This window comes from Pseudophryne corroboree, chromosome 7 (assembly GCF_028390025.1).
Source record: "Pseudophryne corroboree isolate aPseCor3 chromosome 7, aPseCor3.hap2, whole genome shotgun sequence".
NCBI classification, from domain to species: domain Eukaryota; kingdom Metazoa; phylum Chordata; class Amphibia; order Anura; family Myobatrachidae; genus Pseudophryne; species Pseudophryne corroboree.
Window position 1 is genome coordinate 490,079,781 of NC_086450.1, and position 26,888 is coordinate 490,106,668.

At 49.6% G+C, this 26,888-nt stretch overlaps 1 protein-coding gene across 2 annotated transcripts in view; it reads left to right on the forward strand.

The window, feature by feature from the left end:
- The window catches only part of LOC134945701 (RING finger protein 112-like), a 68,195-nt gene extending 41,901 nt beyond the window's left edge, over positions 1-26,294 (forward strand). For both annotated transcript variants that reach the window (XM_063935147.1, XM_063935146.1), the window contains exons 7-13: positions 903-959; positions 1,752-1,838; positions 3,372-3,495; positions 9,252-9,382; positions 13,096-13,149; positions 13,518-13,592; positions 24,037-26,294. In XM_063935147.1, the coding sequence (XP_063791217.1) occupies positions 903-959; positions 1,752-1,838; positions 3,372-3,495; positions 9,252-9,382; positions 13,096-13,149; positions 13,518-13,592; positions 24,037-24,564 (1,056 nt within the window). In that variant the 3' untranslated portion in view covers positions 24,565-26,294. The remainder of the gene's footprint in view (positions 1-902; positions 960-1,751; positions 1,839-3,371; positions 3,496-9,251; positions 9,383-13,095; positions 13,150-13,517; positions 13,593-24,036) is intronic.
- The last annotated feature ends 594 nt before the right edge of the window (positions 26,295-26,888 follow it).

Consider the following 26,888-nt stretch of genomic DNA (forward strand, 5'->3'; position numbering starts at 1 on the left):
CTCTCTACTCCTCCCTTGCTGGCTTTCCAGGCAGCTCCTCCTCCTCCCCGATATCAGTACTCCGCAAACGCGTCATTGCATGAAACTCTGTTCCTAATCGGAGTAGTAATGACAGGAGGAGGAGGCGCACACAAACTGAGCCACCTAGAGCTGCGGGGGGCGTCCCATGCGAATGCACGACTCGCCCGTCGCAAGAAATAGCTCTGGGCTACATCCAGGAGCATGCTGTCGTTGATGATAGCTTCAGATCTTCTCTGCAGCATGGAAGATCAGAAGCTCCGACCAACGACCAGCGGGACAGCGCATCATGATGGTATTCGTTCACAGACTCTGAACGATCTGCGCTATTCTGAACGTTTTGTAGTTCTGAAATGGTCAAATAGAGACGCCCCAGAGACCTAGTGGTAAATTTACTAAGATGGGAGTTCTATTTAAGATGGGATTTTGCCCATAGCAACCAATCAGATTCCAGGTATTATCTTCTAGAATGTGCTAGATAAATGAGAAATAGAATCTGATTGGTTGCTATGGGCAACATCCCATCTTAAATAGATCTCCCATCTTAGTAAATTTACCCCCTAGAAAGAAGCTGCTGCCTCCTCGTTACTCTGGGGCGTGTAGGTGATAAGTAGACTGTGAGGGATGACGCGGGGGGAGGGGTTTGATAAGAGATGAAACAGGCAGTATTTACATACACCCTCCAGTAATTACCACACATGTGCAGGGGTCATACTATACAATAAGCAACTTTTATACCTTAATGCAGCTTTCATAACATGAACTGTGACTAGGAAGTTGAGGTCAATTGTACACATGAATTGTTATAATTTTATAGCATATTACTGTATAAATTATACTGTGTCCTTTATTACATTACCTATTTTTTGTTACTGTCATACCAGACGTATCTCTATGTCGCTGAGCTGACGGGAAAGTCCTTTTCCCTGCAACCTCTACAGGTAATTGAAACTTACTAGGGCTGGGCCAACACCACTAGCTATAATGGGGGCTAGCAAATACTGCGATCTACTACTCACATGCTGGGGACACCCGGCACAGGGCGATGCCGCCCAGCTTTTGTGGTGCTGCCCCGCGATGCAATTGCAATTTAATTGCAATCGCATCAAATAGAAGACCACCCCTGCCTGCTCAGCCTGGCTGCGTAGGCAGGCGGTCTGGCGCCATCTATTGTTTTGCAGCGGCTGCATGTGACATCACGTAACTGGCCCAAAAATGCTGCAGACATGCCTGCATTCGCCGGACCACTCCCCAAATATGCAGCGTCGACGCAGATACACCCCCACCCCCCTGACAGCAGCCGCTGTCAGTCACTATATAATTGCATTCTTCCCGGGATGCGACCGCAGGGTGAAGGGTCGTCCATGCGCACTGTAGCTTCTGCGCGTGCTTAAACCCTCTGTATGTGGTTGCTGCGTGCGAGCGTGTGAGCGCGCGGCTGCGCCCAAGTCTGAATGACCCCCAACGTCTGTCAGACCAATAGACGTTTTATCCAACAGCCTGACCCCAGCAGACGCCAATTATCGGATCAGTTGGGCGTGTTTGAAGTTTTATTATGCCCAGCTATCCGATCATCGCTTATCAATTGCGGACATACACTATGTGATTGTCGGCCCAATTAAAGGATCGACACAATAATCGCATCATGTGTACCCAGCTTTACTCTGCAGAACTGTTACTATGGGAACCAGCTGCTGGTAATAACACTATTCCGCTGATGTCATCTGTTATAGTGCCTGGAACTCCTGGTGCGAGACTGCTACGATCCAAAGAACTGCGGCAGAGCAGCGGCTCTTACCTATATTCAGAAAGAGAAGGAGGTATTGTTATTATACATATATTTACATGGAGCTGGTATACTCTGCACTGCTGTGGAGGATCACAGTAACACTTCATAATAGAGTGTTACCAGACAGAGGGCTAATACTTGTACGCTTCCAGTCCATGGTCTCCATTATATATGTACAGAGTCACTTACTGTATAATACCTGTATAAATGGGGCATTGTGAGTGACCTCAGAATGTACCAGATAGTTTCCTACCTCTCCAGCCAGACATGTCACCATTACTGATCATAGGACACCCAGCAGGGTCACTGCGAGCATGGGGGGGATGCAGGATTAACTATGAGCACCTCACTGGCACCAGGAAAGGGGTTTCATATAAACCGAAGCTGTCCGAGTATTTGTGTAATGGCTCAGGGGTAATAGCGGTGGGATGTAAAAGCGGTGAAATGTGAAAGCGGTGGGATGTAAAAGCGGTGGGATGTAAAAGCGGTGGGATGTAAAAGCGGTGAAATGTGAAAGCGGTGAAATGTGAAAGCGGTGGGATGTAATAGCGGTGGGATGTAAAGGCGGTGGGATGTAAAAGCGGAGGGATGTAAAAGCGTTGGGATGTAAAAGCGTTGGGATGTAAAAGCGGAGGGATGTAAAAGCGTTGGGATGTAAAAGCGTTGGGATGTAAAAGCATTGGGATGTAATAGCGGTGGGATGTAAAAGCGGTGGGATGTAAAAGCGGTGGGATGTAAAAGCGGAGGGATGTAAAAGCGGTGGGATGTAAAAGCGGTGGGATGTAAAAGCGGAGGGATGTAATAGCGGTGAGATGCGGTGGGATGTAAAAGTGATGGAATGTAATAGCGGTGGGATGTAATAGCGGTGGGATGCGGTGGGATGTAAAAGCGATGGAATGTAATAGCGGTGGGATGCGGTGGGATGTAATAGCGGTGGGATGCGGTGGGATGTAAAAGCGATGGAATGTAATAGCGGTGGGATGTAATAGCGGTGGGATGCGGTGGGATGTAAAAGCGATGGAATGTAATAGCGGTGGGATGCGGTGGGATGTAAAAGCGGTGGAATGTAATAGCGGTGGGATGCGGTGGGATGTAAAAGCGGTGGAATGTAATTGCGGTGGGATGCGGTGGGATGTAAAAGCGGTGGGAAAAGATGAAGTCAGCAGTGTGCTCACTGGACTGTGTGTGACTGGACTGAGGAGAGGAGGGGACATACAGAAGGTGGTATGAGGAGACGGGGGAAAGAATATTAGATGCAGGAGAATCTATGTATCTATCTATCTAGTCCAATGTGGTATCCGGCACTCAGAAGAAGAACAAGTGAAATGCTGCGGTGCCCTCCTCATGAGAGAGAACTTCCCATAATACTGTAGGCTGGAATAGGCGGCACTCAGCAGACTGAGGACTGAGGTCTGGCCCTGAGGACGGAGAGGATTCTCCGAAACATGTCGGCCCGTTGCCAATAAAGGAATTATTCTTCACCTCAGTCTGCTGAGTGCCGCCTATCTATCTATCTATCTATCTATCTATCTATCTATCTATCATCTATTTTTATCTTTTTCAGAAGCTACGTAGGAGCTCAAATCACGGCAAAGTGCTGCAGACTCTTGATAGTCCATCAGTAAGTGGATTCCTGTTGCCTCACCCTGGGAAACAATTCCCTACATCAGTCCATGGGAGCCTGGCAGGTAACGCTGTAATAATACAATAACATCTGATTACGACCATTGAGTTGTCTGATTGGTGTAGCAGCATTGTGACACATTGGGGGTCATTCAGACCTGATCACTAGGCTGCGTTTTCGTTCAGCCTGCGATCAGGTCTGTACTGCGCATGCGTATGCACCGCAGTGCACAGGCCCGTCGGACCGCAGTGACGGGGAACGCCGGGCTGCAATGGGATGGTGCGTGAAAAGCGATCGTACGGCCGATCATAAGGTGACTGACAGGAAGAGGTCGTTTGTGGGTGGTAACTGATCGTTCTTGAGGAGTGTCCAAAAAAATGCAGACGGGACCGGGCGTTTGGAGGGAGGGTTTCTGACACCAGCTCCGGCTACGATTATCGCAGTGGAAGAGTAAGTCTGTTTGTGCAGCTCTCCTGCACAGCGATTTCTCCCTCCCCCTGTAGGCGGCGACTACCTGATCTCAGGGATGTAAATAAACGCACCCTAGCAATCGGCTCTGAATTAGGGCCATTGTGTAACCTCCAGCTTACCTGGGACACTCCACAGACTCTGGAATCTTCCAGTAACCTGGTTACCAGTCCTCTCTATATCCTTACACCCCATTGTAATGGTATGTTGTAGATCTGTAACAACTTGAGAATTAAAATTGTCTGCCATATTCCTGCACAGTACTCACACCTTCAGTCCTTCCCTCACTACAGTCTACTGCCCCCGGTGCAGATTTTCACATCTGTTTTGGTTACCGGTATATTGTTATAATATGTTCTTGAGGCCAGACGGCAATACCCCAGGTAATATACAACGAGTTTGCTTCTGACTAATGGGAGAGTTCACATAATTGAAACACTAAGATTTATTTCAGGAGTATGTCACTCCAACTATAAAGCTTTTACGTTTTCCCCAAGATTTGCAGCCGTTGGTGAACTCTCCCTGTGCATCTGCTGGGTGATCTGGAAACTGTGACAGTTATTTGCAGCCCTTGGTGAACTCTCCCTGTGCATCTGCTGGGTGATCTGGAAACTGTGACAGTTATTTGCAGCTACCCACTCAGCAGGGATTTTTTTTACAAATTCTTCTCCCAAGGGGGTGAAAAGGGGTAAAATGTTCCACCCAGTAAACCTTTGCATGGTTGAAACTGGCACATCAGCTAGGAATCTTAATTTTTCTTCACTTTCTTTTTCTTTATTTTATATTACACTTTAGTGGTCATTCTGAGTTGTTCGCTCGTTGCTGATTTTCGCTATGCTGCGTATTGTTGCTCATTGCGCATGCGCAAGGCACGCACGGCGCGTGCGCTTAGTTATTTAACTAAAAACTTAGCAGATTTGCTGTGGATTCTGCTGCGCTTTTCAGTCGCTCTGCTGATCCGTAAATGATTGACAAGAAAGGGGCGTTTCTGGGAGGTAACTGAGCGTTTTCCGGGAGTGTGCTAAAAAAATGCAGGCGTGTCAGGGAAAAACACGGTAGCGTGTACTGGCTGATCCACAGCCTTATGGGTCCAGTAACAATCACAATGGGGGTCATTCCGAGATGATCGTAGCTGTGCTAATAACTGTCTGAGTGCCATTTTTCTATGATGCCGTTGTCTATGCAACATATACCAAATGAAAGGTCTTGGTATGTAGATTTGCAGATAAATATTGGTGTTGTAATTGGTTGCTTACTTTCGGAGCTATGTGGCAAACTGTCCACTTGCCATTTACAATGCATTAACATTGTGCTCTGAAAATGTGACAGTTGGGGAACTCTCCCTGTGCACCTGCTGGGTGATCTGGCAACTGTGACAGTTATTTGTTGCCATCGGTGAACTCTCCCTGTGCACCTGCTGGGTGATCTGGAAACTGTGACAGTTATTTGCAGCCATCGGTGAACTCTCCCTGTGCACCTGCTGGGTGATCTGGAAACTGTGACAGTTATTTGCAGCCATCAGTGAACGCTCCCTGTGCACCTGCTGGGTGATATGGAAACTGTGACAGTTATTTGCAGCCCTTGGTGAACTCTCCCTGTGCTTCTGCTGGGTGATCTGGAAACTCTGACAGTTATTTGCAGCCACCCACTCATCAGGGATTATTTTTTACAAATTCTTCTCCCAAGGTGGTGAAAAGGGGTAAAATGTTTCACCCAGTAAACCTTTGCATGGTTGAAACTGGCACATCAGCTAGGAATCTTAGTTTTTCTTCACTTTCTTTTTCTTTATTTTATATTACACTTTAGTGGTCATTCTGAGTTGTTCGCTTGTTGCTGATTTTCGCTATGCTGCAATTTGTTGCGAATTGTGCATGCGCAAGGCACGCAGGGCGCATGTGCTTAGTTATTTAGCTAAAAACTTAGCAGATTTGCTGTGGATTCTGCTGCGCTTTTCAGTCGCACTGCTGATCCGTAAATGATTGACAGGAAAGGGGCGTTTCTGGGTGGTAACTGAGCGTTTTCCGGGAGTGTGCTAAAAAAACGCAGGCGTGTCAGGGAAAAACGGGGGAGTGTCTGGAGAAACAGGGGAGTGGCTGGCAGAACGCAGGGCGTGTTTGTGACGTCAAACCAGGAACTAAACGGACCGAGCTGATCGCAATCTGTGAGTAGGTCTGGAGCTACTCAGAAACTGCACAGAATTATTTATTAGCAGTTCTGCTAATCTTTCGTTCGCTATTCTGCTAAACTAAGATACACTCCCAGAGGGCGGCGGCCTAGCGTGTGCAATGCTGCTAAAAGCAACTAGCGAGCGTACAACTCGGAATGAGGGCCTTTATTGTAATCTAATAAACATCATTCTACATACTTTTTAACCTGGCATTATTATTATTAGCAGAATTTGCCATCCTTTTGTTTGCATGCTGACCGCCGCCCCCCCCCCCCCTCCCCCCACCTTGATGAAGCAGAAATTGCGATCACATCACAATTTTTGCTTCATCATAAAATTTGAGGTTGCCTCGTGTTGGCGCAGCCCCCCGTTTGCCCGCCCCCACCCCTGCAACGCTCCATCTCCTCCTAGGAAACGAGCGTTGCCGCCTGCCCTGCGAACGACTCTGCCTGATTGACAGGTGCATGTGCAGGACGGGCACTGCGCATGCGCCCGCATCTTTTTTTTTTTTTTTTGCGGTTGGATCGCACACTGCGATTCAACCTGATTTAGGCCCAATGTGTGTATCTGGGCCACATCTGGACTCCCGCTGCTCACCTTCATCAGGCGTGGACCCCCTAGGAGCTTACTGGGTCTGAGCCAGTCACTATTCCAACACCGGACACATTCTCTGCTCGGCACCACGCATATGCACCCTGACGGAGGCCATGAGAGCGGCTGGTTCATCCCGTGTGTGGCCGGATCTCTCCGTCCAGGATACGGGTATTTCTGGATGACAACTTTGCAAGTGCACTGAACAGATGTCTTGTCGGAGAGTATTGGGCGTGTGTGCAGGATTTGTGCTAGTTTAAGGTGCGCATACAGAGAAGGGACGCCCATTTCTGACAGACTCGGCATTGGGTGGGTATAAGTACCAATACTAATAAGCAGTGGCGGAACTAGCGAGCGGTGGGCCCAGGTGCAACAAAATGCTTTGGCCCCCCCTCATCCCGTCCAAGTCCACCCCCTCGCCCCTGGAGAGGATCTGGTGAGGGGGACCTGTCAGGGCCAGGGAAATGGGTACCTAGCAACACTGCCGTAACTAGACATTTTAGCGCTGTGTGCAAGAAACGGCATCGGAGTCCCGCTTCCTCCATGTAAAACAGGGGCAGTGCGCGCCTAAGGCGCTCACAAAAAATATAGGGGTGTGGCTTCATGGGGACGGGGTGTGGCCACAAAATAATACCAATTAATATAACGGTGCACAGTAGACTCCATTATTCAAATTACGCCGCACAGTAGCACCACTACACCAGGTAAAGCCCCTTTTTACACATTAAGGCAGATTCCCCTTTTTACACATTACAGCAGACAGTCCCCCTTTTTACACATTACGGCAGACAGTGTCCTCTTTTACACATTACGGCAGACAGCGTCCTCTTTTTTACACATTACGGCAGACAGCGTCCCCTTTTTACACATTACGGCAGACAGCATCCCCTTTTTACACATTACGGCAGATTCCCCTTTTTACACATTATTGCAGACAGTGTCCCTTTTTTACACATTACGGCAGACAGTGTCCCCTTTTCACACATTATGGCAGACAGAGTCCCTTTTTTACACATTACGGCAGACAGCGTCCCCTTTTTACACATTACGGCAGACGGCATCCCCTTTTTACACATTACGGCAGATTCCCCTTTTTACACATTATGGCAGACAGTGTCCCCTTTTTACACATTATGGCAGACAGTCCCCTTTTTTACACATTACGGCAGACAGTGTCCTCTTTTACACATTACAGCAGACAGCGTCCTCTTTTTTACACATTACGGCAGACAGCATCCCCTTATTACACATTTTGGCAGACAGCGTCCCCTTTTTACACATTACGGCAGACAGTGTCCTCTTTTACACATTACGGCAGACAGCGTCCTCTTTTTTACACATTACGGCAGACAGCGTCCCCTTTTTACACATTACGGCAGACAGCATCCCCTTTTTACACATTACAGCAGATTCCCCTTTTTACACATTACGGCAGACAGTGTCCCCTTTTTACACATTATGGCAGACAGAGTCCCCTTTTTACCACGCATTACGGCCGACAGTGTCCTCTTTTATACATTACGGCAGACAGCGTCCTCTTTTTTACACATTACAGCAGACAACGTCCCTTTTTTACACATTACGGCAGACAGCGTCCTCTTTTTACACACTACAGCAGACAGAGTGCCCTTTTTACACAGTACGGCAGACAAGTGTCCCCTTTTTACACAATCCGGCAGACAGCGTCCCCTTTTTACACTTTACGGCAGACAAACAGAATATTTAGATAGATAGACAGACAGAATAGATGATAGATACTTACTTATTGCTGGCATTCAGGCTCCCCGGTGTAGCAGCTTCTGGCAGATCCCAGGCAGGGGAGAAGAAGGAGGAGGAAGGTGGAGAAGGGAGCCGCAGCAGCGCAGCGTAATTGGTGGACGCGCTGCTGCAGCTGTCCCTCTCCTTCCACATAGGCTGTCCACCGCCGCTGTGATGAGGGAAGTGCATCCCAACATACACAGCGGTGGCCAGTCTATGTGGAAGGAGAGGGACACCTGCAGCAGCACCTCCACCAATTATACTGCGCCGCAGCGGCTCCTGAGTCCCCCTCCCCCCACCCCCATGGCCGCTGCGTCCCTATGCTTTTCTCCACGGCGGCGGTGGCCCACAGCACACTGCGGCAGGCGGCATGTAATAAGTCAGTTTGGCTCATTACTTGCCGCACTGCTTTGGGCCCCTTGACAGTGGCGGACCCCAGTGCAAGGCACCGCTTGCGCTGGTAGTAGTTCCGCCACTGCTAATAAGTATGTATCTACTGTATATCTATATCCAGCTGCAGCTATAGATGGGAAAACACTGTGTGGTGTGAATAGGCAAAAAAACGTATGAACACTCACATTAGCAGAATGGCTGCCGTGGCCCTACACTCTTGCTGGCGCATTGCGTCTGGCTCAGAATCGGGATCACTGTCTCTGTCAGGATGACACTCTCTCATCTGGCAGCTTCTTCTGCGAGGTAGGCAGGTCTCCCTCAGGCAGACAACCCACTGTGCACCAGTTCTGGAGGTAAGTATTTAGGCAATGAGTGTACTGTAAGTGATGTCAGACCTCCGTCTTCTGTCTCTCCAGCCAATCGTCATTCTTCTTTGTTCACAGATATGGATGAAGATTTCAGGAGCCATCTCACAGGATACATAACCAAACTTATGAGAGAACTTTGGGAACACCGTAAAGCTGACACCCATGGAAACCAAATTACCTGCGCCCAAGTGGGGAGAGCGCTGAAGGTCTGTAATTAATTCTAAGGATTGCTGAGTGGAACTACAGTGTAATATGAGAGAATGTTCGGGGAATATTTTGCTTAAATGGGTTTAAATAAATAATAAACTAGACTATGAATTGGGAAATACATAGGACAGGACACTGTAAATGCTCTCTGACTGTAATCACTGTATTAGAGAGCAACAACACTTCTAACGGGTGTAGTATGGTATGCCGGCAGCCGAGCTCCCGGCGACCAGCATACCAGCGCCGGGAGCCCGACCACTGGCGAGCGCAAAGGAACCCCTTGCGTGCTCGCTGCACTCGCCACGCTACGGGCACGGTGGCGCCATGCTATTTTATTCTCCCTCCAGGGGGGTCGTGGACCCCCACGAGGGAGAATATATGTCGGTATGCCGGGTGTTGGGATTCCGGCACTGGTATACTGTGCGCCGTGATCCTGACATTCGGCATACTGAAGACCACCCCTTCTAACTGTCCTCTCCCTAGTTCTACTAATGCTAGCACAAACAATAACACTAACCCAAACACCAACCCTTACACTAATCCTAACCCTAATGTTAACCCAAACCCTAACACTAACCCAAACACCAACCTTTTACTAATGCTAACAGAAACAACAACACTAACCCAAACACCAACCCTTATACTAATGCTAACCAAAACCCTAACACTAACACAAACACCAACCTTTACACTAATACTAACCCTAACCCAAATACCAACCCTTACACTAATGCTCACCCAAACCCTAACACTAACCCAAACACCAACTCTTATACTAATGCTAACCCAAACCCTAACACTAACCCAAACACCAGCCCTTACACTAATGCTATCCCAAACCCTAACACTAACCCAAACACCAACCCTTATACTAATGCTAGCACAAACAATAACACTAACCCAAACACCAACCCTTACACTAATCCTAACCCTAATGTTAACCCAAACCCTAACACTAACCCAAACACCAACCTTTTACTAATGCTAACAGAAACAACAACACTAACCCAAACACCAACCCTTATACTAATGCTAACCAAAACCCTAACACTAACACAAACACCAACCTTTACACTAATACTAACCCTAACCCAAATACCAACCCTTACACTAATGCTAACCCAAACCCTAACACTAACCCAAACACCAACTCTTATACTAATGCTTACCCAAACCCTAACACTAACCCAAACACCAACCCTTACACTAATGCTAACCCAAACCCTAACACTAACCCAAAAACCAACCCTTACATTAATCCTAACTCAATGCTAACCCTAACACTAACCCAAACACCAACCTTTTACTAATGCTAACCCAAACCGTAACCCAAACACCAACCCTTACACTAATGCTAATCCTAATACTAATCCAAACCATAACACTAACCCAAACATCAACCCTTATACTAATGCTAACACAAACAATAAAACTAACCCAAACACCAACCCTTACACTAATGCTAACCCAAACCGTAACCCAAACACCAACCCTTACACTAATGCTAATCCTAATGCTAACCCAAACCCTAACACTAATCCAAACACCAACACTTACACTAATGCTAATCCTAATGCTAACCCAAACCCTAACACTAATCCAAACACCAACCCTTATACTAATGCTAACCCAAACACTAACCCTTACACTAATGCTAACCCAAACCATAACACTAACCCTTACACTAATGCTAATCCTAATGCTAACCCAAACCCTAACACTAATCCAAACACCAACCCTTATACTAATGCTAACCCAAACACTAACACTAACCCAAACACCAACCTTACACTAATGCTAACCCAAACCCTAACACTAATCCAAACACCAACCCTTATACTAATGCTAACCCAAACCATAACACTAATCCAAACACCAACCTTACACTAATGCTAACCCAAACCATAACACTAATCCAAACACCAACCCTTACACTAATGCTAATCCTGATGCTAACCCAAACCCTAACACTAATCCAAACACCAACCCTTATACTAATGCTAACCCAAACACTAAAACTAATCCTTACACTAATGTTAACCCAAACCATAACACTAACCCTTACACTAATGCTAATCCTAATGCTAACCCAAACCCTAACACTAATCCAAACACCAACCCTTATACTAATGCTAACCCAAACACTAACACTAACCCAAACACCAACCTTACACTAATGCTAACCCAAACCATAACACTAATCCAAACACCAACCCTTACACTAATGCTAATCCTAATGCTAACCCAAACACTAACACTAAACCAAACACCAACCCTTACACTAATGCTAACCCAAACCATAACACTAACCCAAACACCAACCCTTACACTAATGCTAATCCTAATGCTAACCCAAACCCTAACACTAATCCAAACACCACACCTTACACTAATGCTAACCAAAACCCTAACACTAGCCCAAACACCAACCTTTACACTAATGCTAACCCAAACCCTAAAACTAACCCAAACACCAAGCCTTACACTAATGCTAACCCAAACCATAACACTAAACCACACACCAACCCTTACACTAATGCTAACCCTAATGCTAACCCAAAGACTAACCATTAATGCTGTGGTGGTTTGGGGGTCCCGTGCCCTAGGTTTGAACCCCTATAGTGTTAGGTACTGCAGCAGAGTGGAGTCCCTTGCCACGGGGCTGCAGCTACATGCATTGATCAATACATAATAAACTCCACTATTTATTATATGCTAAGCTGTATGATATCAGTAATGCCAGAGACAGTGCACCTACAACACCCCCCCCTCCCCCTTTTCTCAGGAGGATGTGTTGACCTGACCTGAAAACAACACCATCATTGAATTCCCCCCTTAGGGGTCGATGTACTAAGCCCTGGAGAGAGATAGAATGGAGAGAGATAAAGTACCAACAAACCAGCTCCTGTCATTTTTCAAACACAGCCTGTGACATGTCAGTTAGGAGCTGATTGGTTGGTACTTTATCTCTCTCCAAGGCTTACTACATAGTCACCTCCTCTGTGAGCATCTCTAAGGCTGCTGGTGCAGATGTAGTTTGCTGTAGTGCTTGTGTTCATTTCTAATAGGGGAAAATAGTCCAAACTTTCTCATGAAGGGAAGAAAATGCAGGAGGTCCGCTTTGACAAATCATTGTAGGAACATTGGGAGTCATTCCAACCTGATCGCTCGCTAGTTTTTTTTTGTACAGCGCTGCGATCAGATCAGAACTGCGCATCGGTATGCACCGTAATGTGCAAGCGCATCGTACGGGTACAAAGCGGATCGTTGCTGGGCGATGGATTTAACGAGGAATCCATTCGCACAGCCAATTGCAAGGAGATTGACAGGAAGAAGGCGTTTGTGGGTGTCAACTGACCATTTTCTGGGAACGTTTGGAAAAATGCAGGCGTGTCCAGGTGTTTGCAGGGTGGGTGTCTGACGTCAGTTCCGGGACCAGACAGGCTGAAGTGATCGCAACGGCTGAGTAAGTCCAGAGCTATTCAGAAACTGCAAAAAACTTTTTAGTACCGCTCGGCTGCAAAAGCAATCGCTCACTTGCTAACCGAAAATACACTCCCCCATAGGCGGCGACTATCTGATCGCTACGCTGCAAAAAATAGCTAGCGAGCGATCAACTTGGAATGACCTCCTTTATACCAGTAGGTCTATTAGGAAAGGACAGGGGTTTATTATACTGAGTTTCAGAATCCTGTTTTCTATTGTTTTGCAGGATTTTTTCAGAGTGCTGAAGAATAAAAGTTATGGCTTTAAATCCCCTATGGAGGTAATAATGTGATAGAATATAATACTACATGTTCATGTATTGACCACTGGGGGCGCTCTATCTCTGCAGTCTGAGTATAATTGTCACAGTACAGAGGAACTGGCCTGGTTGGGGCTTATCCCTGTCCTTGTAGAGATACAGAGCAAAATGACATAAGATCTGGTATACAATGCTTCATAGTAACGTAAAGGGAAGTAACGGGAGAGCTGGGCATGGATGATGTCACTGATGATGACACATACTGTAGTGTTATAACGTCTCACACAGCACATGTTGTATCACACTACACATAAACACACAGCGTCATAACCACAATTCTCCTGCTGATGTCATTTCTGCTCATCTGTACAATATGGTTGTCTCTCCAGATGTACTATTCACTTGAAAATGAAAAGACCTTGGATGACATCATGAAGAAATTTCAGGATTTATTGAAAAAGGAGGTAAAGGAGCGGCAGCTGTTATATACTGTACATGAGTATATTCAACATTATCACTCTAGGCTGTTGGGGTAAATTAGGGTAAGACTGTGGAGGGTTAGAGTTAGGCTGTGGGTTAGGATTAGGCAATAGCGGGAGAGTTAGAGTTAGGCTGTGGGGAGGGGGTTAGGGTTAGGCACTAGGGGGAGAGTTAGGGTTAGGCTGTGGGTTAGGGTTAGGCACTAGGTAGAGGGTTAGGGTTAGGCTGCCGGGAGAGATTAGGATTAGGTATTAGCAGGAGGTTAGGGTTAGGCACTAGGTAGAGGGTTAGGGTTAGGCTGCCGGGAGAGGTTAGGATTAGGTATTAGCAGGAGGTTAGGGTTAGGCACTAGGTAGAGGGTTAGGGTTAGGCTGCTGGGAGAGGTTAGGATTAGGTATTAGCAGGAGGTTAGGGTTAGACACTAGGTAGAGGGTTAGGGTTAGGCTGCCGGGAGAGGTTAGGATTAGGTATTAGCAGGAGGATAGGGTTAGATACTAGGTAGAGGGTTAGGGAGTAAGGCAATAGCAGGAGGGTTATAGTTAGGCTGTGGTATGGTTAGGCTTAGGCACTAGGGGGAGAGTTAGGTTGTGGGGGAAGCGTTAGGGTTACACACTAGGAGAAGGGGGAGGATTAGGCTGTTGGGGAGGGTTAGGGTTAGGCACCAGGGCTGTCTTTTTGTATGAGCTCAATTGGGAGTAGCCGAGGTTCCCCTTTTTCCATGGGTACCAGATTTTTTAAAATCAGCCCTGGGGAACCAGAGATATCCGACTTCAAAGTCGGGGACTTCAAAGTCCTCATCCGAGCCTGTTAATTGCTCTTCCCAGCCAGATATCTTGGGTTCTGTCTGACTTAGACTTTTTCTGAGGGTATACTCCAAAAGCTGGGACTCTACCCTTTTGGTGGACACTGACAGCTTGTCTCTACTATACCCAGAACCAGAGATATCAGCCTTCCAGCAGCTGGTCCCTGTCCAGCTCCACACGCCTGGTATGCAGTTTTATATTTTCATTGGTGAATTGCTCTGGCTCCTGAACGCTCATCCCCAAGTCCCCAGTATCTCCTGAAAGATGTCCCCAGTACCTCCTGAAATGTGGGACTTTCTAGATTTTTTCGCACATTGAAAGCTAAGAAATGTATTTTCAGGAACTGGAGATATCTGCAGTCAGGCAAGTTGCCCTCCCACCGGAAAATGATGACTATTAAGCCTGCAAATTACGGGTTAGGCATTAGGTGGAGCCTTAGGCTGTGGGTAAGGGTTAGGGTTAGGCATTTGGAGAAGGGTTAGGATTAGGCTGCCGGGTGAGGTTAGGGTTAGGTACTAGGATGAGGTATGGATTACGCGGGAGGGTTAAGCACTAGGGGGAGGATTAGGCTGTGGAGGGAGGGTTAGGGTTATGCACTAGGGGAAAGGTTAGGATTAGGCTGTGGAGGAGGTTAGGCACAAGGGGAAGGATTAGGATTAGGCTGTGGAGGAGTTTAGGCACTAAGGGAAGGGTTAGCATTAGGCTGTGGAGGTAGGGTTAGGTACTTGGGGAAGGGTTAGGATTAGGCTGTAGGGGAGAGTTAGAGTTAGGTTGTTGGGAGGGGGTTAGGGTTAGGCACTAGAGGGAGTTTAGGGTTAGGCACTAGGGGGACGGTTAGGGTTAGGCTGTGGGAAAGAGTTAGAGTTAGGCTGTGGGGAGGGGGTTAGGGTTAGACATTAGGGGGAGGGTTAGGGTTAAGCACTAGGGGGAGGGTTAGGATTAAGCACTAGGGGGAGGGTTAGGGTTAGGCTGTGGGGGAGAGTTAGAGTTAGGCTGTGGGGAGGAGGTTAGGGTTAGGCACGAGGGTTAGGGTTAGGCTGCCAGGAGAGGTTAGGATTAGGTATTAGCAGGAGGTTAGGGTTAGACACTAGGTAGAGGGTTAGGGTTAGGCAGTAGCAGGAGGGTTATAGTAAGGCTGTGGGGGAGAGTTAGAGTTAGGCTGTGGGGGTTAGGGTTAGACACTAGGGGGAGGGTTAGGGTTAGGCTGCCGGGAAAGGTTAGGATTAGGTATTAGCAGGAGGTTAGGGTTAGACACTAGGTAGAGGGTTAGGGTTAGGCAGTAGCAGGAGGGTTATAGTAAGGCTGTGGGGGAGAGTTAGAGTTAGGCTGTGGGGAGGAGGTTAGGGTTAGGCACTAGGGGGAGGGTTAGGGTTAGGATGTGGGGGAGAGTTAGAATTAGGTTGCGGGGGTTAGGTTTAGGCACTAGGGGGAGGGTTAGGGTTAGGCTGCCGGGAAAGGTTAGGATTAGGTATTAGCAGGAGGTTAGGGTTAGATACTAGGTAGAGGGTTAGGGTTAGGCAATAACAGGAGGGTTATAGTTAGGCTGTGGTATGGTTAGGCTTAGGCACTAGAGGGAGAGTTATGCTGTGGGGGAAGCGTTAGGGTTACACACTAGGAGAAGGGGGAGGATTAGGCTGTTGGGGAGGGTTAGGGTTAGGCACCGGGGCTGTCTTTTTGTATGGGCTCATGGGGAGTTGCTGAGGTTCCCCTTTTTCCAGGGGTACCAGATTTTTTAAAATCGTCCCTGGGGAACCAGAGATATCTGACTTCAAAGTCCTCATCCAAGCCTGTTATTTTCACTTCTCAGCCAGATATCACGGGTTCTGTCTGATTTAGAATTAGTTAGGGTTAGGATTAGGCTGCCGGGTGAGGTTAGGGTTAGGTACTAGGAGGAGGTATGGATTACGCAGGAGAGTTAGGCACTAGGGGGAGGATTAGGCTGTGGCGGGAGGGTTAGGGTTAAGCACTAGAAGAAGGGTTAATTAAGGATTAGGCTGTGGAAGGAGGGTTAGGGTTAAGCACTAGAGGAAGGGTTAGGATTAGGCTGTGGAGGAGGTTAGGCACTAGGGGAAGGGTTGGGATTAGACTGTGGAGGAGATTAGGCACTAGGGGGAGGGTTAGGATTAGGCTGTGGAGGAGGTTAGGCACTAGGAGGAGGGTTAGGATTAGGGTGTGGAGGAGGTTAGGCACTAGGGGAAGGGTTAGGATTAGGCTGTGGAGGAGGTTAGGCACTAGGGGAAGGGTTAGGATTAGGCTGTGGAGGAGATTAGGCACTAGGGGGAGGGTTAGGATTAGGCTGTGGAGGAGGTTAGGCACTAGAGGAAGGGTTAGGATTAGGCTGTGGAGGAGGTTAGGTACTAGGAGGAGGGTTAGGATTAGGCTGTGGAGGTGGTTAGGCACTAGGGGGAGGGTTAGGATTAGGCTGTGGAGGAGTTTAGGCACTAGGGTAAGGGTTAGGATTAGGCTGTGGAGGAGGTTAGGCACTAGGGAAATGGTTAGGATTAGGCTGTGGAGGAGGTTAGGTCCTAGGGGAAGGGTTAGGATTAGGCTGTGGAGGAGGTTAGGCCCTAGGGGAAGGGTTAGGATTAGGCTGTGGAGGTGGTTAGGCACTAGGGGAAGGGTTAGGATTAGGCTGTGGAGGAGGTTAGGCACTAGGGGAAGGGTTAGGATTAGGGTGTGGAGGAGGTTAGGCACTAGGGGAAGGGTTGGGATTAGGCTGTGGAGGAGGTTAGGCACTAGGGGAAGGGTTAGGATTAGGCTGTGGAGGAGGTTAGGCACTAGGGGAAGGGTTAGGATTAGGCTGTGGAGGTGGTTAGGCACTAGGGGAAGGGTTAGGATTAGGCTGTGGAGGTGGTTAGGCACTAGGGAAGGGTTAGGATTAGGCTGTGGAGGAGGTTGGGCACTAGAGTAAGGGTTAGGATTAGGCTATGGAGGAGGTTAGGCACTAGGGGAAGGGTTAGGATTAGGCTGTGGAGGAGGTTAGGCACTAGGGGAAGGGTTAGGATTAGGCTGTGGAGGAGGTAAGGCACTAGGGGAAGGGTTAGGATTAGGGTGTGGAGGAGGTTAGGCACTAGGGGAAGGGTTAGGATTAGGCTGTGGAGGAGGTTAGGCACTAGGGGAAGGGTTAGAATTAGGCTGTGGAGGAGGTTAGGCACTAAGGGAAGGGTTAGGATTAGGCTGTGGAGGAGGTTAGGCACTAGGGAAATGGTTAGGATTAGGCTGTGTAGGAGGTTAGGCACTAGGGGAAGGGTTAGGATTAGGGTGTGGAGGAGGTTAGGCACTAGGGGAAGGGTTAGGATTAGGCTGTGGAGGAGGTTAGGCACTAGGGGAAGGGTTAGGATTAGGCTGTGGAGGAGGTTAGGCACTAGGGGAAGGGTTAGGATTAGGCTGTGGAGGTGGTTAGGCACTAGGGGAAGGGTTAGGATTAGGGTGTGGAGGAGGTTAGGCACTAGGGGAAGGGTTAGGCTTAGGGTGTGGAGGAGGTTAGGCACTAGGGGAAGGGTTAGGATTAGGCTGTGGAGGAGGTTAGGCACTAGGGGAAGGGTTAGGATTAGGGTGTGGAGGAGGTTAGGCACTAGGGGAAGGGTTGGGATTAGGCTGTGGAGGAGGTTAGGCACTAGGGGAAGGGTTAGGATTAGGCTGTGGAGGAGGTTAGGCACTAGGGGAAGGGTTAGGATTAGGCTGTGGAGGTGGTTAGGCACTAGGGGAAGGGTTAGGATTAGGCTGTGGAGGTGGTTAGGCACTAGGGAAGGGTTAGGATTAGGCTGTGGAGGAGGTTGGGCACTAGGGTAAGGGTTAGGATTAGGCTGTGTAGGAGGTTAGGCACTAGGGGAAGGGTTAGGATTAGGGTGTGGAGGAGGTTAGGCACTAGGGGAAGGGTTAGGATTAGGCTGTGGAGGAGGTTAGGCACTAGGGGAAGTGTTAGGATTAGGCTGTGGAGGAGGTTAGGCACTAGGGGAAGGGTTAGGATTAGGCTGTGGAGGTGGTTAGGCACTAGGGGAAGGGTTAGAATTAGGCTGTGGAGGAGGTTAGGCACTAAGGGAAGGGTTAGGATTAGGCTGTGGAGGAGGTTAGGCACTAGGGAAATGGTTAGGATTAGGCTGTGTAGGAGGTTAGGCACTAGGGGAAGGGTTAGGATTAGGGTGTGGAGGAGGTTAGGCACTAGGGGAAGGGTTAGGATTAGGCTGTGGAGGAGGTTAGGCACTAGGGGAAGGGTTAGGATTAGGCTGTGGAGGAGGTTAGGCACTAGGGGAAGGGTTAGGATTAGGCTGTGGAGGTGGTTAGGCACTAGGGGAAGGGTTAGGATTAGGGTGTGGAGGAGGTTAGGCACTAGGGGAAGGGTTAGGCTTAGGGTGTGGAGGAGGTTAGGCACTAGGGGAAGGGTTAGGATTAGGCTGTGGAGGAGGTTAGGCACTAGGGGAAGGGTTAGGATTAGGCTCTGGAGGAGGTTAGGCACTATGGGAAGGGTTAGGATTAGGGTGTGGAGGAGGTTAGGCACTAGGGGAAGGGTTAGGATCAGGCTGTGGAGGAGGTTAGGCACTAGGGAAAGGGTTAGGGTTAGGCTGTGGAGGAGGTTAGGCACTAAGGGAAGGGTTATGATTAGGCTGTGGAGGAGGTTAGGCACAAGGGGAAGGGTTAGGATTAGGCTGTGGAGGAGGTTAGGCACTAGGGGAAGGGTTAGGATTAGGCTGTGGAGGAGGTTAGGCACTAGGGGAAGGGTTAGGATTAGGCTGTGGAGGAGGTTAGGCACTAGGGGAAGGGTTAGGATTAGGCTGTGGAGGAGGTTAGGCACTAGGGGAAGGGTTAGGATTATGCTGTGGAGGAGGTTAGGCACTAGGGGAAGGGTTAGGATTAGGCTGTGGAGGAGGTTAGGCACTAGGGGAAGGGTTAGGATTAGGCTGTGTAGGAGGTTAGGCACTAGGGGAAGGGTTAGGATTAGGCTTTGGAGGAGGTTAGGCACTAGGGGAAGGGTTAGGATTAGGCTGTGGAGGAGGTTAGGCACTAGGGGAAGGGTTAGGATTAGGCTGTGGAGGAGGTTAGGTACTAGGGGAAGGGTTAGGATTAGGCTGTGGAGGAGGTTACGCACTAGGGGAAGGGTTAGGATTAGGGTGTGGAGGAGGTTAGGCACTAGGGGAAGGGTTAGGATTAGGCTGTGGAGGAGGTTAGGCACTAGGGGAAGGGTTAGGATTAGGCTGTGGAGGAGGTTAGGCACTAGGGGAAGGGTTAGGATTAGGCTGTGTAGGAGGTTAGGCACTAGGGGAAGGGTTAGGATTAGGGTGTGGAGGAGGTTGGTTAGGCACTAGGGGAAGGGTTAGGATTAGGCTGTGGAGGAGGTTAGGCACTAGGGGAAGGGTTAGGATTAGGCTGTGGAGGAGGTTAGGCACTAGGGGAAGGGTTAGGATTAGGCTGTGGAGGTGGTTAGGCACTAGGGGAAGGGTTAGGATTAGGGTGTGGAGGAGGTTAGGCACTAGGGGAAGGGTTAGGCTTAGGGTGTGGAGGAGGTTAGGCACTAGGGGAAGGGTTAGGATTAGGCTGTGGAGGAGGTTAGGCACTAGGGGAAGGGTTAGGATTAGGGTGTGGAGGAGGTTAGGCACTAGGGGAAGGGTTGGGATTAGGCTGTGGAGGAGGTTAGGCACTAGGGGAAGGGTTAGGATTAGGCTGTGGAGGAGGTTAGGCACTAGGGGAAGGGTTAGGATTAGGCTGTGGAGGTGGTTAGGCACTAGGGGAAGGGTTAGGATTAGGCTGTGGAGGTGGTTAGGCACTAGGGAAGGGTTAGGATTAGGCTGTGGAGGAGGTTGGGCACTAGGGTAAGGGTTAGGATTAGGCTATGGAGGAGGTTAGGCACTAGGGGAAGGGTTAGGATTAGGCTGTGGAGGAGGTTAGGCACTAGGGGAAGGGTTAGGATTAGGCTGTGGAGGAGGTAAGGCACTAGGGGAAGGGTTAGGATTAGGGTGTGGAGGAGGTTAGGCACTAGGGGAAGGGTTAGGATTAGGCTGTGGAGGAGGTTAGGCACTAGGGGAAGGGTTAGAATTAGGCTGTGGAGGAGGTTAGGCACTAAGGGAAGGGTTAGGATTAGGCTGTGGAGGAGGTTAGGCACTAGGGAAGGGTTATGATTAGGCTGTGGAGGAGGTTAGGCACTAGGGGAAGGGTTAGGATTAGGCTGTGGAGGAGGTTAGGCACTAGGGGAAGTGTTAGGATTAGGCTGTGGAGGAGGTTAGGCACTAGGGGAAGGGTTAGGATTAGGCTGTGGAGGTGGTTAGGCACTAGGGGAAGGGTTAGAATTAGGCTGTGGAGGTGGTTAGGCACTAGGGGAAGGGTTAGGATTAGGCTGTGGAGGTGGTTAGGCACTAGGGGAAGGGTTGGGATTAGGCTGTGGAGGAGGTTAGGCACTAGGGGAAGGGTTAGGATTAGGCTGTGGAGGAGGTTAGGCACTAGAGGAAGGGTTAGGATTAGGTTGTGGAGGAGGTTAGGCACTAGGGGAAGGGTTAGGATTAGGCTGTGGAGGAGGTTAGGCACCAGGGGAAGGGGTAGGATTAGGCTGTGGAGGAGGTTAGGCACTAGGGAAGGGTTAGGATTAGGCTGTGGAGGAGGTTAGGCACCAGGGGAAGGGGTAGGATTAGGCTGTGGAGGAGGTTAGGCACTAGGGGAAGGGTTGGGATTAGGCTGTGGAGGAGGTTAGGCACTAGGGGAAGGGTTAGGATTAGGCTGTGGAGGAGGTTAGGCACCAGGGGAAGGGGTAGGATTAGGCTTTGGAGGAGGTTAGGCACTAGGGAAGGGTTAGGATTAGGCTGTGGAGGAGGTTAGGCACCAGGGGAAGGGGTAGGATTAGGCTGTGGAGGAGGTTATGCACTAGGGGAAGGGTTGTGATTAGGCTGTGGAGGAGGTTAGGCACTAGGGGAAGGGTTAGGATTAGGCTGTGGAGGAGGTTAGGCACCAGGGGAAGGGGTAGGATTAGGCTGTGGAGGAGGTTAGGCACTAGGGGAAGGGTTAGGATTAGGCTGTGGAGGAGGTTAGGCACCAGGGGAAGGGGTAGGATTAGGCTGTGGAGGAGGTTAGGCACTAGGGGAAGGGTTGGGATTAGGCTGTGGAGGAGGTTAGGCACTAGGGGAAGGGTTAGGATTAGGGTGTGGAGGAGGTTAGGCACTAGGGAAGGGTTAGGATTAGGTTAAGATTAGGATGCCGGGGGGGAGGTTAGGTTCAAGTATTAGCAGGAGGTTAGGGTTAGGCAATAGTTAATAGTTTTTTTTAGAGGATACCTGCCAAAATGAAGTATATCCAGGGTGTATGAAGGCTTGTCCTGGAGGCGTCACTACGGTGGTGTAAAATGATGTGCAGCATTCGGCTCCTCTCACAGTGCAGGAGCCAGCAATGCAGACAAGACTCTGGGGGGCAGCCGAGCATCTCCGGGACCCCCAGAGTGGTGAAAACAGGTATCGGGCCATCAGGCCACACCCCTTTCCATGAGGGCACACCCCGTTTTAGCATTGAATTTTTAAGCTACATCGGATGTCAGCAAGGCTAAGGTCAAATCCTGCGTTGACCTTAGCATATATTGGAGGTATCTCCTGCCATACCAACATTTTTATTCACAAAAGTAGCCACCACAGGAACGAAAGTTATCACCATTATACAGATCCTGCGCATTGGAGATGTATATAAACCATCGGGTTATCTCATATTTAGGTGCTCTGTGCGCACTTAGGGGCGATTCAGCATGAGTTGTAGAAAAAAAACGTACACCGCACAATCTACTCTGGCATGCGGGGGAAACGCCCAGCACAGGGCGAAGCCAGGCGGCTACACGCCATCTTTTGGCTTGAAGTGGCTGCGAGGCGTTTTCATATGTGAGATGCCGTCGTACGCGCAGTGTGGCTTCTGTGCGTGTGCACACTCCAAACCGAATCAGCTTGCAAACGCTGTCAGACCAGAGTTCCATGCTGAATCGGCCCCTTAATAGCAGTGTAACGCACAGTGGGGGTCATTCCGACTTGATCGCTTACTGAAATCAGCGTTTCTGCGCATGCGTAAGCACCGCAATGTGCACGAGTGACGTACGGGTACCTTTGTGGTTTTGCACAGGTTCTAGCGAATCTTTCAGTCACACGGCTGAACGCAGGAAGATTGACATGAAGTGGGCGTTTCTGGGTGTCAACCGACCATTTTCAGGGAGTGCTTAGAAAAACGTAGGCGTGCCGGGGAAAACGCAGGCATGGCTGGGTGGACGCTGGGCGGGGGTGTGACTTCAAAGCCGTTCCTCCACCGTTAGAATCAACGCACAGGAAGAGTAACTACAGGGCTGGTCTTGTTTTGCACAAAAAGATTTTGCAGGCGCTCTGCTGCACAGGCGTTTGCAATTCTGCAAAGCGAAAATACACTCCCCGGTGGGCGGCGACAATGCGTTTGCAATGCTGCTAAAACTAGCTAGCGAGCGATCAACTCGGAATGACCCCCATTCTCATAATGTGTTTGATGGCAGGTAACAAAAACACTATAGGTGTGATTCAGAGGTGGTCGCAGGGGTGCATCGTATGCAAGCGGCCTTTCTTTCTCGCCTGTGCATGCATCCAAGCTGCACTGCGCATGTGTCCTGATGGTGACCGCACAAAGACGCAGATGGGACCTGCACATAGGCCCGTGCAATATTAGTGGGTATTCCAGGGTAGTCACTGCTACCCTAGTCACAGCTAGCTAGACGCGGGCGTGTCACGGTCAGCGATTGCTTCTATATACGCATTTTTACTGACACCGACATCTATATCCAGACGGAGATTCTGCTCCCACATAGGGCTGGTGCAGTGACCAATGGGGCGTTTGATAATGCATCTTAGTAGTCACAGCGGAGGATTAGCGCCACGTACGGTGGGTGTCTCAGTAGGAAGCCCATCGGCCGCAGCATCAGCATAAGGATGCCGTATCAGCGGCTACTGCATCCACCGCTGAATCAGGGGCGTTATTTCCATCATAAGCCAACAGAGAACATACAGGTAATTGTCTCCCGGTATCCGGACTCCAGGTCGACAGCACAAAGGTCGACACACTTTAGGTCGACACCAATTGGTCGACACACATTAGGTCGACAGGGTCAAAAGGTCGACAGGGTCAAAAGGTCGACAGGAACAAGGTCGACATGGAAAAAGGTCGACATGAGTTTTTCATGATTTTTTTCTTTTTTTGAACCTTTTCATACTTAACGATCCACGTGGACTACGATTGGAACGGTAAAGTGTGCCGAGCGAAGCGGTAGCGGAGCGAAGGCACCATGCCCGAAGCATGGCGAGCGAAGCGAGCCATGCGAGGGGACGCGGTGCACTAATTTGGGTTCCCGGTCACTCTACGAAGAAAACGACACCAAAAAAACATAAAAAACGCATGTCGACCTTTTTCCATGTCGACCTTGTTCCTGTCGACCTTTTGACCCTGTCGACCTAATGTGTGTCGACCAATTGGTGTCGACCTAAAGTGTGTCGACATTTGTGCTGTCGACCCTGAGTCCCAGACCCTTGTCTCCCATACGGAGCGGCGCTCCCGCATCTTATGTCTCCATCTTTTCTTGTGTTTTCCTGTAACATTTCCTGAACACCTGCTATTTATTATTGTACCTAACCTGCTTCTTGCTCTTCATTAGACCCCGTCCTCTCCAGTTGATGTCCTGAAGATTAAAACCTCTGAGTTAAAGAAGAAAGTGAGTGATAAGATTGATACCCTTCTCAGCGTGTACAGGGGTCGCCTGCAAGGAGATGAAAGTAAGAAGCAGCAGCTCGAGGATAAGCTTAGAGCTGATATGAAGCAAGAACTGGAGAGATTATGTGCCCAGCACAAAAAACGCTATGTAAAGTGTGCAGCAGGAGTGGGCCTAGCAGTGGGGGGTGTAGTCTTGGGTGTGGCAGGAGGCGCAGTGGGAGGTGCTGTTGCTGGGACAGTTCTCGTCGCAGAGGCAGTAGCTATTGAAGGCACAATTGCAGCTGGTGCAGCTATAGGTGGGGGTACATTGGGAGCCTTTGGAAGCTGGATTGGACACCTTATAGGCCGTTTCTTTGGACGTAAGAAGAATGAAAACAACCAACAGTCTGATCGTGAAGGTACGGACGACCAAGAATCTAATCGTGAAGGTACAGACGCTGAGAGGCTGTTGGGCAAACAAAAGAAACAATAGTAAAACTGCTTGGCTGACGGCTGAACTGCTTAGTCCTGGCCAGTCTTCCCTTCTTACTCCTGGCCAGTCTTCCCTTCTTACTCCTGGCCAGTCTTCCCTTCTTACTCCTGGCCAGTCTTTCCTTCTTACTCCTGGCCAGTCTCCCCTTCTTACTCCTGGCCAGTCTCCCATTCTTACTATTGGCCAGTCTCCCCTTCTTACTCCTGGCCAGTCTTCCCTTCTTACTCCTGGCCAGTCTCCCCTTCTTACTCCTGGCCAGGGAATCCCTCCGCATGTCAGTGTGCCTGATCATAGCTGTGCTAAATGTAGCGCAGCTACAATCAACTCGGAATCACCCCCTTTATTGTATGCAGGATTTTACAGAATCTGGAACAAATTTCATTTGGAATTACAGCGCTCCTGCGATGTCCGTAGGCCAAAATCTTCTGCCACATTCCATGACTGACTGCACGTGGTGAAACGCGTTCTGCGGCACAACGGTGGCTTCCCGCTGCAGGGAAAAGCCACGTCCAACGGCCGACGATCCTCCACCTGTCTTAACATACACTCACAGGTACCCTTCCGGTGGTGAGTACCCCTGTCCCGGTGGTGAATCCAGCTCCTGCAATGCTTATGTATTGGGGGCAGCCTAACACCGCATACGGCACTACGGAGCGGCTCCACCATGTTACTCTGCTCCACCAGCGTGTCTTCGTTCTCCCTCTCTCGCCCCCGGCCGCTCATTGAAGATGGACGGCAGCAGAAGGGAGCGCACACAATAGCGCTGGGTCTCTCCTATACTCACATTCCTGCACCCACTTTAAAAACAGTATAATCCCGGTATTTAACCCTCTGAAGTATTAGAATTCAGCAGAAACGTCTTATACTGTAGGTCCAACTTCTACAGTGTTTGATATTTGACATTCTCCATGTTGTACACGTAGATCAGCATGACGTATAGGAGATGATTCATTCACATGTGATCTATATGTTTGGGAATACACATTATTTATACTGTATGGTTCACGCTGCCTAAAATATATTTGGAATCTGAAACAATCTATTCCCACTATTGGGATAAACCTGGCACTGACCGTCAGCAAATATTGGGGGTCATTCTGAACCTATCGCACGCTGCAGTTTTTAGCAGGGTAGCGACCGGGTCAGATCTGGGCATGCGCCGGCGCATGGCCGCCCATCGCTACACTACGATCGCCTCTGCCTAAATGACAGACAGAGGCAGTCGATGGGCGGGAGGGTGCGAAACGGCTGCCATTTCATGGGCGCGGTCCAGCCAACGCAGGTGTGGCCGGACCGTGCGGGGAGTGGCCCGCAGCGGCTGCGTGACGTCACAAGCAGCCACTGCGGGCCGGGGAGCGATGAGTAGCTCACAGCCAGCACGCTAAAGCTGCACTGGTCGGGAGCTACTCTTGAAGTGCGATGCCTTTGCACTTCTGCGGGGGAAGGGACGGCACTGACATGCGGGGCGGACTAGCCCTGTGCTGTGCGTCCCCCCACATGTCTAAAGGGCCCTACACACTGGCCGATATCACTGCACGATATGAACGATCTCGTTCATTAATGAACGAGATACCGTTCATATCGTGCAGTGTGGAGGCACCAGTGATGAACGATGCACAGCCTCGCGCTCGTTCATCGCTGGTGCTATGTCGGCTGTGCATGCAGGCCAATATGGACGAGATCGTCAATATTTGCCTGCAAGTCTACGGAGCCGGGTGACGGGGGGAGTGAAGAAATTTCACTCCCCCCGTCACTGCCCCCCCCCCCCCCCCCCCGCGCCGGGTCGCCCATAGCCGTATCGGCGGTCGGGCAGCTCGGCTGCACATCGCTGAGTGTGTAGGGCCTATAAGTTCATGATTGTAGCTGTGCTAAATTTAGTACAGCTGCGATCAACTCAGAATGACCCCAATTGTTTGTTGATTTAACTTTATTGAAATCCTGTGAGGAACAAGGGCCCCCATTCCGAGTTGTTCGCTCAGTATTTTTTATCGCATCGCAGCGATTTTCCGCTTAGTGCGCATGCGCAATGTCTGCACTGCGACTGCGCCAAGTAAATTTTCTGTGCAGTTAGGAATTTTACTCACGGCTTTTTCTTCGTTCTGGTGATTGGAGTGTGATTGACAGGAAGTGGGTGTTTCTGGGCGGAAACTGGCCGTTTTATGGGCGTGTGGGAAAAAACGCTACCGTTTCCGGGAAAAATGTGGGATTGGCTGGAGAAACGGGGGAGTGTGGGTGAACACTGGGTGTGTTTGTGACGTCAAACCAGGAACGACAAGCACTGAACTGATCGCAGATGCCGAGTAAGTCTGAAGCTACTCAGAAAC